General features: G+C 49.0%; 1 protein-coding gene across 2 annotated transcripts; it reads left to right on the top strand.

Moving 5' to 3' along the window:
- The first annotated feature begins 770 nt into the window (after nt 1–770).
- Nucleotides 771–12,683, top strand: AOC1 (amine oxidase copper containing 1). 2 transcript variants are annotated; one of them, XM_053608966.1, is made up of 5 exons: nt 771–834; nt 8,540–10,125; nt 10,826–11,111; nt 11,911–12,043; nt 12,345–12,683. In XM_053608966.1, exons 2-5 carry the CDS (start codon nt 8,544–8,546, stop codon nt 12,609–12,611), a joined length of 2,268 nt encoding a protein of 755 aa, XP_053464941.1. In that variant the 5' UTR covers nt 771–834; nt 8,540–8,543; the 3' UTR covers nt 12,612–12,683. The 2 variants fall into 2 exon arrangements, with proteins under 2 accessions (XP_053464941.1, XP_053464940.1); XM_053608965.1 differs by lacking the exon at nt 771–834 and adding an exon at nt 941–1,153.
- The last annotated feature ends 648 nt before the right edge of the window (nt 12,684–13,331 follow it).

Genomic DNA, 13,331 nt, shown 5'->3' on the forward strand with positions numbered 1-13,331 from the left:
AGTGTTGTTGTTTAATATTGATGGTGTCCAATTTATCTATTTTTTTCTTTGCTTATTTGTGCTTTGGGGTCACATCTGAGAGGCCTGGGCATCTTGGTTCTTCCAAGCTGTGCACTTTTGCAGACTCTGTTCTTTCCCCTCTAATAAGGAGCTCCCTCCTTGGCCCACATTTGCCCTTCTCAACCAAACTGAACCACTTTAGTACTGCACCCTCCCTGCACAGGTGTATCCTGCCCCTGGCTCATTTCCATTCTCCTCTCTGTCCCAAGGCCTTGGCCATCCTGACTGAATTTATTCCCAGACAGATCCTCCCTGCTTTCTGAACCCCGGCACGGTCCCAGGGATGGCTACGAAGACCACTAGTCCCTCAACTCAGAGTGCCTCCTCCCTCAACAGCTATGCCTCTGGGGCCTGTTCTGCATTGGGGTGAACCCTCCGCTGTGGATGTCAGTCTCTACCGGCCCCTGCCTTGGTCCTGCATCAGTTCAGCTGAGACCATTAGCCTGGAATTTCCCCTTGTCCTTACCTCTGGCCTCCGAAATGAACCACCTAAAATACCAGTTTATGGCACTGTATTGCTCATAACAGAGCAAGGCAGTTCTTCAGGAAGGTATCACAGTGACAGGATGAATAATGGAGAAACAGACCTAGGACATGTGTGCTATGGCTTCTATGACATTGTGGAGTCCCATGGGCCACAGGGCCCCACCTTGATCAACCCATGTCACACTCTGTCCCTCCCTGAAGGGCGGGGTCCAAAAGGTTTCAAAAAGGAGTTGGACCAGCTCGGGGACAAAGGCTGGCAGCAGAGGTGAACCACAGCAGAGCACACAGGTGCGTTCTGACGGGACACTTGGGGAGAGCACACAGGGCTAAGAGAGAAGCCATGGAGTGAGGGGCAGGAAGTAAAGAATGTGGGGAGTGGGGGGCCCAGAGTGGGTCACAGACGGTGCTGGGGTGCTCTTGGTGGCAGGCATCAGCTGGGTTGATGAAAGGTTGAGGGTTGAGAAAGGAAGGCACGGAGTGGGTGAGGGAGGAGAGCGCCTGCTTCCATTCCCCGCATGGAGGAACAGTGTCCTCTTCCATTAAGGCTCCATTGCCACCGTTGACTCTCCTGCGGCTATGTGCACATGGGAACAGAGGGTCCTAATGGGTAAGTGAAGGTTTGTTCCACATCTCCTCCATCTCAGCAAAACAGAAAGAAATCTGGGGATAAGAGGAGGTGCAGGCTTGAAAGGATAAGGATTTACTGCCATCTGAGAGAGACCAGTCTGAAAAGGGTGCATGCTGCAGGATTCCAACTACAAGACATTATGGAAAAGGCAAAACTATGGAGACAGAAAACTCATCAGTGGTTGCCAGAGGTTAGGGGCAAGAGGGATGAGAAGGTGGAGCTCAGAGGATGTTGAGGACTGTGAGATGTCTGTATATGATATTACAATGACACAGACCTGTCATTTACATTTGTCCAAACCCACAGAAGATATAACACCGGGAGTGAACCCAAATGCAGACTATGGACTTTGGGCGATAATGATGTGGGGGTGTAGGTGCCCCAGCTATAACAAATGTCCCGCTCTGGTGTGAGTGTTGATAGGGAGGCTGTGCATGTGTGGGGCAGAGGTCATATGGGAATTCTCAGTACATATTGCTTAATTTTGCCATGAACCTAAAACTTCTCTTAAAATGAAGTCTAGTTAAAGAAGAAGAAAAAGAAGCAAACCAGCTGAACTTTAATAATAGAACCCTAAAGCTCATGTCCCTCCTGCTGGCTCTGGGTCCTCCAGTGCCTCCTGCTCACCTGCTTCCTTCAGGCTGGGCTCTCAGAACCCCAGATTGTGTGGGTCCTGAGCTTCCCACCAGTACCCAAGGTACAAGACAAGGCTACCAGGGCAAGTCCCAGGATGGGCATGGAGCAAAACCAGAGCAGTGTGAGGTTCCTGGTAGGTGTAGGGGACTTCTCAGACAGTCTTGACTATGATCTCATGGCCAGGAGAACCCTCAGGTGACAGAACAGCTCCTGAAAACTCCTGCATTCCCTGATCTACATATCAAGAAACGCTAGTGAGGCCAGGGTGGGGGTTCACACCAGTAATCTCAGCACTTTAGGAGGCCAGGGTGGTGGCTTGTGCCAGTAATCTTAGCACTTTAGGAGGCTAAGGCTGGAGAATCAGAGAAGGCCAGGAGTTCAAGACCAGCCTGAGCAATAATAGTATAAGGCCCTCAACCCTACACAACTTTTTTTTAATTAGCTGGGCTTGGTGACACATGCTTATAGCCCCATCTACTTGGAATGCTGAGACAGGAGGATCACTTGAGCCCAGGAGTGTAAGATTGCAGTCAGCTATGATGATGCCACTGCACTCTGGCCCAGGTAACAGAGGAAGATCCTATGGAAGGAAGGAAGGAAGGAAGGAAGGAAGGAAGGAAGGAAGGAAGGGAGGGAGGAAGGGAGGGAGGGAGGGAGGGAGGGAGGGAGGGAGGGAGGGAGGGACTGGCATACAAATTAGATACTGAAGTTCTAAGGAGACAGTAGGTGGCAAAGTGAATTAAGTTAGGGAGGGCCAAAGCCACAAGCTCCTTGCAGAGAGGGGCTATGACCAGCTTTGGAAGGAGGTGAAGGATATGGACTTGGCAGAGAATGACAGGCAGGAAAGGGGTTGAGCGTCTCTGAAGGGAAAAATCCACAAGGAGAATAGGACCTCTAGCTAACAAATGGGCTGTGTTCTGAACACTTGCGAGTCAGATAAATGATGTGTAAAAAACATTTTCCAAAATGCAAAAGCAAAAGATGAAGATGAAGATTGTCCATGGTGGTCAGGCTCTTCCTAACTGAGGAAGCCTGCTCTCTCCATAACACACATGAAGTCAGCGCTCCTGTACTTCAATTAGACCTGACGCCAACTGTGCGACCGAGTTCCCAGATGAAACGCACCCAAGTCCCAGGAACACCCAGCACCCTCCTGCAGGCAGAGCCCTGGGAAAAGGCTGGGCCAGGAAGATGGTAGGAGACCAGGAATCGATTAAGTCTCCCTATACCTGTCTGCACAGCAGCAAGTGTCTTCTCCAGATTTACCCCCAGGGGTTCTGATCTGGGGAGACTTACCTGTGAAGACAAGTCTCTCTCACAGTCCTTAGCCCACTCATGTGCCCACCAGTAAGTCTGCACTTCAGGTACCACCTATAGGAAGTGAAAAGCACAATTAGAGACAGGGAGGGATCCCTGACTGGGACTCCGAGGTCAGCTGGAGCCTTCAGATAGTGCAGAACAGGCAGAAAGGCAGCTCTTCTTCTGTAGAGAAATGACATGGCAAAGGTGGCCTTCCAGGCAAGGGCCCAGCAGCACCAACAAGCCCAGTTTAGGCCAGTGGTTCAGCAGCCAATGCACTCTCCAAAAGCTGAGGTCTCCCAGAAAGCCCCACACAGTAGAGTCTGCTGGGGCCCCAGCCAGGTTCAAAGGAGAAGAGAATGGTGGCCACAAAGGTCTCCTAGCCCCTCAGGAAACTCTCAGCTACATGCACAGGATTTTATTAGCTGCTTAGGGTATGGGGTTATGGGGTGAAGACCATGCCCACGCCCTCCTTTCAAAAGGGGAGGTGAGAAGGCATCTCCCTGAAGTGCCTTCCCAGTAGCCTTGAATGATCAAGAGACCATGACTCTAGTGTTCCACTGGAAGGGCCAGACAAGGCTGAGCAGGACTAGCCAACTCATCCTCACCCTCAAGGCCACAGGTCTACAGCCTATTCACAATTGAATCACTCCATATTGCTTAAAACTTTAAATGCGCTGGTGTCAACAGACTGTTTTTAATTTAAAAGGAAGACTAGCTAATACTTCTTACATGTTTCCTATAAGACAGGCATTGTTGCAAACACTTTATATTTACTGTCCAATTGATTTATCTCATCAACCCTAGGAGGAGATTGTTGATATTTCATCCTATGCTGGTAAAAGAAAATAAAAATCTCAGGACAACTCCCTTTACAAAAAGGGAGGGTAAAGGAGGGTTAGCCCTACAGATCACTCATTAAGGAAATGCCTTGATGGCCTCCCATAAGCAAGGATCTATGAATTATAACTTTAGGTCTGTAGACTAGTCTTTCTCCTAAAACTTAAGTCTGTTTGATTCCACACTAATAATGAATTACAGGTTCATCTTTCCAGGTCAGCACAGAAATAAGACAGGATCAGACATTCTCCCACCTACCCAGAGGCACCTACATAATTGATGCTTTCTGCACTCTCTTTTTCTCTTCTAATATTTGCCTTATCTGATGTAAAATGTAGAGTGTCCTGGATCAAAGAACATACTATTTTGTCTTACTACCTCCTGTTCCCTGCTTTTTTCTTTCCTTTCTATATGCCCTACTCCCTCTAAATACTGAAAATTCCATGGGTGGCGCCTGTGGCTCAGTGAGTAGGGTGCCGACCCCATATACCGAGGGTGGCGGGTTCAAACCCGGCACCAGCCAAACTGCAATTAAAAAAAAAACATTGTGGTGGGTGCCTGTAGTCACAGCTACTCATAAGGCTGAGGCAAAAGAATTGTCTAGGCCCAAGAGCTGGAGGTTGCTGTGAACTGTGATGCTACAGCACTCTACCAAGGATGATAAAGTGAGACTCTGTCTCTAAAAAAAAAAAGAAAGAAAATTCCAAATTCCCCTTTCAAAAAAACATCCACAGATCTGTCTGTGATTGTGTTCTTCCCTAGCACATGCTCATCTTTGGGTTAATAAACCTCCATTGTGGCCAGGCACAGTGGCTCACTCCTGTAATCCTAACACTCTAATACAGGGGTCCTCAAACTTTTTAAACAGGGGGCCAGTTCACTGTCCCTCAGACCATTGGAGGGCCAGACTATAGTTTAAAAAAAAAAAACTATGAAAAAATTCCTATGCACACTGCACATATCTTATTTTGAAGTAAAAAAACAAAACAGGAACAAATACAATAATTTAAATGAAGAACAAGTAAAGTTAAATCAACACACTTACCAGTACTTCAATAGGAACTATGGGCCTGCTTTTAGGTAATGAGATGTTCAATGTCTAGTTCCATATTTGTCACTGCTAGTCGTAACAAGTGATGCAAGTGTGCATCAGTTAGTCTAGATCTGGTTGGAGATTTCCAATGTTTCATTCTGGAAAAAGTCTGTTCACAGACATAAGTGCTGCCAAAGATGGTTGCCATTTTGAGTGCATGGTTCCTGAGATTAGGGTATGTCTCAGAGGGGAGAGATGCATAGAAATTAGGAAGGCTGCTTGACTTGAATGCGTCTTTCAGAGAGTCACAATTCTGCAGTTCAGCCAGTTCCATTTGATAAATTGTATCCACATTTTCAATGTCAATAGAAAATGGGTTGCAGAAAAGCTGTATGTCCTGTTCATGGAGATGAAGCTCTTTAAATCTAAATTGGAACTCCTTTTGCAACTTCTCCAGTGAATCCACACGTTTTGTTTGGGAATGCAACCAATGGTTTTTCTGCTAACAGATTTTGAGTTGTGGGGAGATGGCAGAAATTTTCCTCCTTCACTTGTTTGATGAGGAGGCCTAATTTTACTCAAGTGCTTTCACATGTGATTGTATATCACAGATGAGCTTCCCCTTTCCTTGAAGTTGCACATTGAAACTGTTGAGTAGCTCTGTTACATCTGTCAGAAAGGCAAGATGCCATTTCCATTCTGCATCATTGAGCTCTGGTACTTCTTTGTTTTTTGAAAGCAGAAAAGCTGTAATCTGTGGAAGTAACTCATAGAAATGTTTCAAAACTTTCCCTCGACTCAGCCAACGGACTTGTGTGCCATACAGAACATCTTCATAGGCAACATTTAGCTCAGACAGAAATTCCTGAAATTGTCTGTGGTTTAGTGCATTACCTCTAATGAAGTTAACACAAGATACCACAATTTTCCTAATAGAATCCCACTTCAGTGATTTACTACACAGCACTTGTTGGTGGATGAGGCAGTATATGGCTATTGGATGAGGTTATGTTTGTCCATCTCTTGGTTAATGTGAGCAATTACTCCTTTCTTAGACCCCACCATGCTAGGAGCACCATCAGTTGTCACACTGGCTAGTTTTGCCCAGTTCAGCTCCAAACCATTCACAGTTTGGCAAACCTTTTCATAGATATCCTGTCCTGTAGTTGTTCCTTTGATGCTTTGCAGTGCAGCAAGCTCTTCTGTGACTTCGAAATAGTCATTCTTCCCACGAATAAAAATTAGAAATTGTGCAGAATCACGAACATCATTACTTTCGTCGAGTGCCAAGAAAAAATAGGAAAGTTTTTTGCCAAGTTTTGCAAATGCTGATGCAAATTGTCTCCCATTTCTTCAATCCTTCGTGTAACTGTAGGTCCTGAAAGACTCACTGTACTAAATAAGTCGGCCTTCTCTGGACACATCTTTTTGGCAACAGAAAGAAGGCATTCTTTAACAAATTCTCCCTCCACAAATGGTCTGCCAGTACACGCTATTAGCTTGGCAACTTGAAAAATTGCTCTCAATGATGAAATATTTAGCTACTTCTGCTTCACAAAAGTATTTTGCTAAATTGTCAGGCAAAATATGTTTTTCAGTTTTAATATTTTATCTTTTCTCACTGCTCCGACCAAACAATCATATTTATCTTTATGTTGAGTTTGATAGTGTCAACGCAAATTGTATTCTTAACACAGACACTATCTATATTCTGGCATATCAAACACACAACTCTTTCCTTGTACAGTATGAAAAAGTAATCATAAGTCCACTGTTTTTTGAATATCCTACACTCTGACTCAATTTTTCTCTTTCTTGATATCATTGTTTCCTAGGGATTCCAAATTGCTATTAGTAAAATACCAATATATATATATATATATATACAGCGCTCCAAAAACAATATACCAGCAGTAACTTTGCCCACACAGAGACATATAGACTGCATTGCCCATCAATGCAGTCTGATCAGGGTCCATCAATGCAGTCTTGCCAGTCCACATCATTTCAGCCTCCCCAGTGCCCATATTGGTGGAAGTCCACTTTTACCTCAGGCTCACACTGGTGCGGTGCAGAAACCACCATGATTACAGAGCCAGTTCCTCCACCACCTTTCCAGTTCACACTACCCTGTGTGAGCCACACTGCGATCTGTGAACTCGCACAGGCATCTGATCGCATGGGTGAGAAGACCCATGTGATCAGATTCCACTGCAGGAAAAAAGAAGGCACATATGCCTTTTTTCTTCTGAATCTAATGCAAGTTCAGCCATACAAGCATGTGGCTGAACTCACACTGCTCAGAGATCAACAGTGTAAACCGGGGCTTACACAGCACACAACATACAACATCATACACAACTGAATAGCAATCAGAATATAAATGCAGGGGAGTCGGAGAGTTCGGCTCACATTCCACACATGCACACTGCAGGCCTGGGATGAGTCGGCTGCTAAGCAGGACAGGCAGTGGCTGCAAAAACACCCAGCGGGCCAGATAAATGTCCTCAGTGGGCCGCATGTGACCCACGGGCCATAGTTTGAAGACCCCTGCTCTATGAAGCTGAGGTGTTGGATCCCTTGAGGTCAAGAGTTTGAGACCAGTCTGAGCAAGAGCTAAAACCTATCCATCTCTACTAATAATAGAAAAAAATTAACTATCCAGGAATGATGGTAGGTACCTGTAGTCCCAGCTACTCAGGAGGCTGAGACAGGAGGACCACTTACGCCCAAGAGTTTGAGCTGTGAGCTTGCTGTGAGCTTGATGCCACAGCACTCTACCCAGGGCAACAGAGTAAGACAGAGTAAGACTCTGTCTCAAAAAAAAAATTTAAAGAATAAATCTCCATTGATTAAGATTGTTGCCTCAGTCACTTATTTTGGGTCGACACGGTTGAGAAAATGGAGACCCAAAGGGTTTAAGCAATGTGCCAAGGCCACACAGCTGGTCCCAGTGGCATGACTTATCAGAACTTGAACTCCCAACAATCTGACTCCAGCACCTACCCTTTAAACTTCCACACTAAATTTTAAAACTTGTCAACTTAAAAAATATTTGGTTGTATCAAAAATGTAATTGTGCTGTCAATATAGGTGTCTGCCTCTCCAGGACACAATAAGCACTTTGGGGAATGCACAGTGGCACAGCCTCAGGCCACTGTGACTCACGGTGCCTCTGGCTGGGTAATCTAAAGGCAGATAAGAGCTAGTGTTCTCCCCGGCTGAGATAATACACAAAAACAAGGAAGTTCACCTGATAAGAAAGTCCACAGGACTATGAGAGGTTTACAAAGGAGCAAGGCAAGAATTAATACATAAATAAATAAAGGAGAATTAATAACAAGAGAAGCACAGAAAGGGGCCTGAACAGTGCCAGGAACTGCATGTGTGCCCAGCTGCCCTGCAGGCAGCCTCAGGCTGGAGTGGGGTGAGGCCAAGAAGCTCAGTCTATAGGAGAACCATGAAGTTAAGGGCCGCTGTCCTTAAAGGCCTTATCCTGATGGAAACCCATTTCTTCCCATAAGACAACTAAGTTCCTCTTCTCTTCTACATTCCAGAGCAATGGGGCAAGAGACCCTGGCCCTCCGCTGGGCCATGGCTGCCACCCTGCTCCTGCAGGTGGCTGCAGGGGAGCATTCCCCATGGACCTTGCACGGCAAGGCCAGGGTATTCTCAGACCTGAGTGCTCAAGAGCTGAAGGCGGTGCACAGCTTCCTCTGGTCCAGGACCGAGCTAAGGCTAGAGTCCTCCAAGGCATCCACCATGGCCAAGAACACCGTGTTCCTCATTGAGATGCTGCTGCCCAAGAAGCAACATGTGCTGAGATTTCTGGATAAAGGTGAAAGACGTCCTGTTCGGGAAGCCCGTGCAGTCATCTTCTTTGGCGGCCAAGAGCATCCCAACATCACTGAGTTTGCTGTGGGGCCCCTGCCTCACCCCTACTACATGAGGGTGCTGCCCCCCAGGCCTGGACGCCGGCCCTCCTGGGCTTCCAGGCCCATCTCCTCGGTAGAGTATACCCTCCTCTACCACACCCTGCAGGAAGCCACCAAGCCCCTGCATCAGTTTTTCCTGGATACCACGGGCTTCTCATTCCAAGACTGCGGCAACCGATGCCTCACTTTCACTGACGTGGCCCCCCGGGGCTTGGCTTCCGGCCAACGCCGCAGCTGGTTCATCGTCCAGCGCTGTGTGGAAGGCTACTTCTTGCACCCCACGGGGCTGGAGCTCCTAGTGGACCACGCGAGCACCGATGCCCGGAGCTGGGCCGTGGAGCAGGTATGGTACAACGGGAAATTCTACGCCAGCGTGGAAGAGCTGGCTCGGAAGTACGCCGCGGGGGAGGTAGACGTGGTGGTCCTGGAGGACCTGCGGCCCCGGGGCAAGGGGCAGGAGAGCGCAGAGGAGCCGCCCCTCTTCTCCTCCCACAAGCCGCGAGGGGCCTTCCCCAGCCCCATGGACGTGAGCGGTCCTCGCCTGGTCCAGCCCCACGGCCCCCGCTACAGGCTGGAGGGCTCCGCCGTGCTCTATGGGGGCTGGAGCTTCGCCTTCCGCCTGCGCTCCTCGTCGGGGCTGCAGGTCCTGAACGTGCACTTCGGCGGAGAGCGCGTCGCCTACGAGGTCAGTGTGCAGGAGGCGGTGGCGCTGTACGGTGGGCACACGCCTGCGGGCATGCAGACCAAGTATGTGGACGTGGGCTGGGGCCTGGGCAGCGTCACTCACGAGTTAGCCCCGGGCGTCGACTGCCCGGAGACCGCCACCTTCCTGGACGCCGTCCACTACTACGACACTGACGACCCTGTGCGCTATCCCCGAGCCCTCTGCCTCTTTGAGATGCCCACGGGGGTGCCCCTGCGGCGGCACTTTAATTCCAACTTTAGCGGAGGCTTCAACTTCTACGCCGGACTGAAGGGCCAGGTGCTGGTGCTGAGGACGACGTCCACCGTCTACAATTACGATTACATTTGGGACATCATCTTCTATCCCAATGGGGTGATGGAGGCCAAGATGCACGCCACCGGCTACGTCCACGCCACCTTCTACACCCCCGAGGGGCTGCGCCACGGCACGCGCCTGCACACCCACCTGGTCGGGAACATGCACACGCACCTCGTGCACTACCGCGTCGACCTGGACGTGGCAGGTACCACTCAGAACAAGACCCTCCCCTTCAAACATCGCCACCAACCAATACCTTAAACTTCATGGAGACAACACCAGAACTCCCTGGTAGCATAAAATGAGGAGCATTTGCCCAGCCTATTTCTGTGAAATCTATATATTCCTCAGAAATGGTGAAAGTGAGCAGTGCTGAGGGCTGCCCGGAATGGGCAGTGTGGACCCTGTCCTGGATCTGGCACTGTGCTGACCCCCAGGTGGTGGGTGGAGTAAAAAGATGTGCTTGGAGCAGGGAAGGGGACAAATGTCCACCCCTAGAACTTTGAGATGCAGTATAGTATCCTCTGGGACACTCAGTGTGTCTCCTGGATGAGGTCACCATAAAAGAATAATGTGGTGGGTACAACAGGTTGACCTAACACCAAATCACAGACCAGAACAAGGCAACTCTACCCCTCAGCCCCAGTGGCCCCTGACACAGTCTCTCATGCCAGGAGACAGATGGGCTGCCCCTTCTCTGGGGTTGCAGCCTGCAACAAATGGGCAAAAGCACCGTCCTAATGAGGAACTGCCAAGAAACATGCCCAGAACATGCCCCAACAGCCCACTCACTCCCGAAGTTCAGCTGTTGGTCTAGGATGGAGGACGGAGATCCCAGCACAGACGGAAGAGGTTTCAGCTCCCAGAGCTTGGTCTTCACTCTCCTTCTCCCTGCCTCCCCCCAGGCACCAAGAACAGCTTCCAGACCCTACAGATGAAGCTAGAAAACATCACCAACCCCTGGAGCCTGACACACCGCCTAGTCCAGCCGACTCTGCAACAGACACAGTACCACCGGGAGCGCCAGGCGGCATTCCGGTTTGGGCGGACTCTGCCGAGGTACCTGCTCTTCACCAGCCCCAAGGAGAACCCCTGGGGCCACCAGCGCAGCTATCGCCTGCAGATCCACTCCATGGCTGACCAAGTGCTGCCCCCAGGCTGGCAGGAGGAGCAGGCTGTCACCTGGGCCAGGTGAGAGGACCCAGGGGGGATGTCGGGGGCCTGGGGTTTCCCTCATGTTCGTGTGTCTCTGTGTCTGTGTCTGTCTGTGTTTCCAAGTAGGATTGATTCCATGTCTGTGTGGTGTGTATCCAGGTGTGGGTATGTTTGGGGGCAGGAGGATGCAGTTGACCTTTGAACAATGCAGGGCTTAGAGGTACCAACCCCACCCCACAGCAGCTGAAAATTCATGTGTAACTTTTGGCTCCCCAAAATGCAACTACTAATAGCCTATTGTTGATCAGAAGCCTTACTGATAACATGGACAATGGATTAGCTCACGTTTTGTATGTTCTATGTATTAATATTATATACTATATCCTTATAATAATATAGAGAAAGAAAATGTTTTAAGAAAATCAAAGGGAAGAGAAAATATATTTACTCTTCATTCAGTGGACGTGGATCTTCCTAAAGTTCTTCATGCTCATCATCTTCACGTTGACAGGCTGAGGAGGAGGACGGAGAGGAAGAGTTGGTCTTACTGTCTCAGGTGGCAGAAGTGAGAGAAAATCTGAGCATAAGTACACCTGCACAGTTCAGACCTGTGTTGTTCAAGGTCAACTGTTTTCCTGGGCGCATGTCTCTGTGCACGTGGGGAGGACAGTGAGGAACTCGCCCTGGGCACCTGCACCCTAGGTGACTGCTCGCTGACTCCACAGAGATGATTTCTCATTTCTTCCCCTCATTGTTAGCCCCAAATGGACTCCCCAGGAGGGCAGTGAGGCCAGCTCAGTGCTAAGAGCCATCAGGCTTCTCCTCCACCCTGCAGGTACCCTCTGGCCGTGACCAGGTACCGGGAGTCGGAGCGGTGCAGCAGCAGCATCTACAACCAGAACGACCCCTGGGCCCCACCTGTGGTCTTTGAGGAGTTTCTACACAACAATGAGAACATTGAAAACGAGGTGCTCCCCCATCCTTAACCCTCCCCAGCCCAAGCCCAGAGCAGCCCTGTCACCATCAGAAAGCCCTAACCCCTAAAACATCCTTTGCCTGGGCCTATCCCTGGTCCCAGGAGCCATGGCTTGCTGTGTACAGGGCAAGTTCAGAGGTCACAACAGATCTCCCCATCTCTTTTAAATGGGGCATGAGAGGGTTTCAGCAAGTTTTAAGGACCGTCTGGAAGTCCCCAAAGGCCAGGGTAGCCTTCAGTAGTCGGTACTCAGCACTGCCCTACCCACTAAAACCCAACTCTCTCTCCCACAGGACCTGGTGGCTTGGGTGACTGTGGGCTTCCTGCACATCCCCCATTCTGAGGATATTCCCAACACAGCCACACCTGGAAACTCTGTGGGCTTTCTGCTCCGGCCCTTCAACTTCTTCCCAGAGGACCCGTCCCTGGCATCCAGAGATACGGTGATTGTGTGGCCTCGGGACAATGGCCCCAACTATATCCAGCGTTGGATCCCTGAGGACAGAGACTGCTTGATGCCACCCCCTTTTAGCTACAATGGGACCTACATGCCCGTGTGAAGGGCTCTGCCCCCAATTCCTACCTGGAAGCCAGAGAACCTCCCAAGAATGCACAATAAACCTCTCAGATCCCAGTTCTGTGTGCTGCTTCTTGGGGGAGGTACAGTAGGCAAAGGCTCTACTGGCACATGTGCAGGACACACACACAGGTGTGCAAGCACGTGGCATGGGCTCCTCTACACTAGTTGCTGTGCCCCAGAAAAGACCTCCATTACTAACAAAAAAGAAGCTCACCGAAATACTAGATTTACCCATGAGATTGATTTTTAAAAATCTGAAACTGACAACTCCCTCTTAGGGAGGCTGTAGGGAAATTCTCCAATGTCAATCATAGGAACAAGCAAAATGGTACAACCACAGGAAGATGGTAGAAAAAAAATCTAACAAAATTACCTGTGAATGCCTTTACTCTTTGGCACAATGATCCAACTTTGGGGGTTTATCCCTAAGATCCACCTATAAACACAAGAAAAATATACATACTAAGTGAACCATTGCAGTGTTGTTTGTAATAGCAAAAGTCTGGAAAGAACTGACTTTCCAGCTATAGCAAAGATCAGTTGAATAAACTGTGGCCCCATCCACACAATATTCTGGGTGATGGTAAAAGAAATATATGAATAAGGATATTCTGCATACTGAAAGGGAAACATCTTCAGGAAGTATTAAAGAAGACAAGAAAATAGGTGTAGAAAATTATGCACTGTGTGCTAAGCTTTC

This window comes from Nycticebus coucang, chromosome 11 (assembly GCF_027406575.1).
Source record: "Nycticebus coucang isolate mNycCou1 chromosome 11, mNycCou1.pri, whole genome shotgun sequence".
Lineage (NCBI taxonomy): Eukaryota > Metazoa > Chordata > Mammalia > Primates > Lorisidae > Nycticebus > Nycticebus coucang.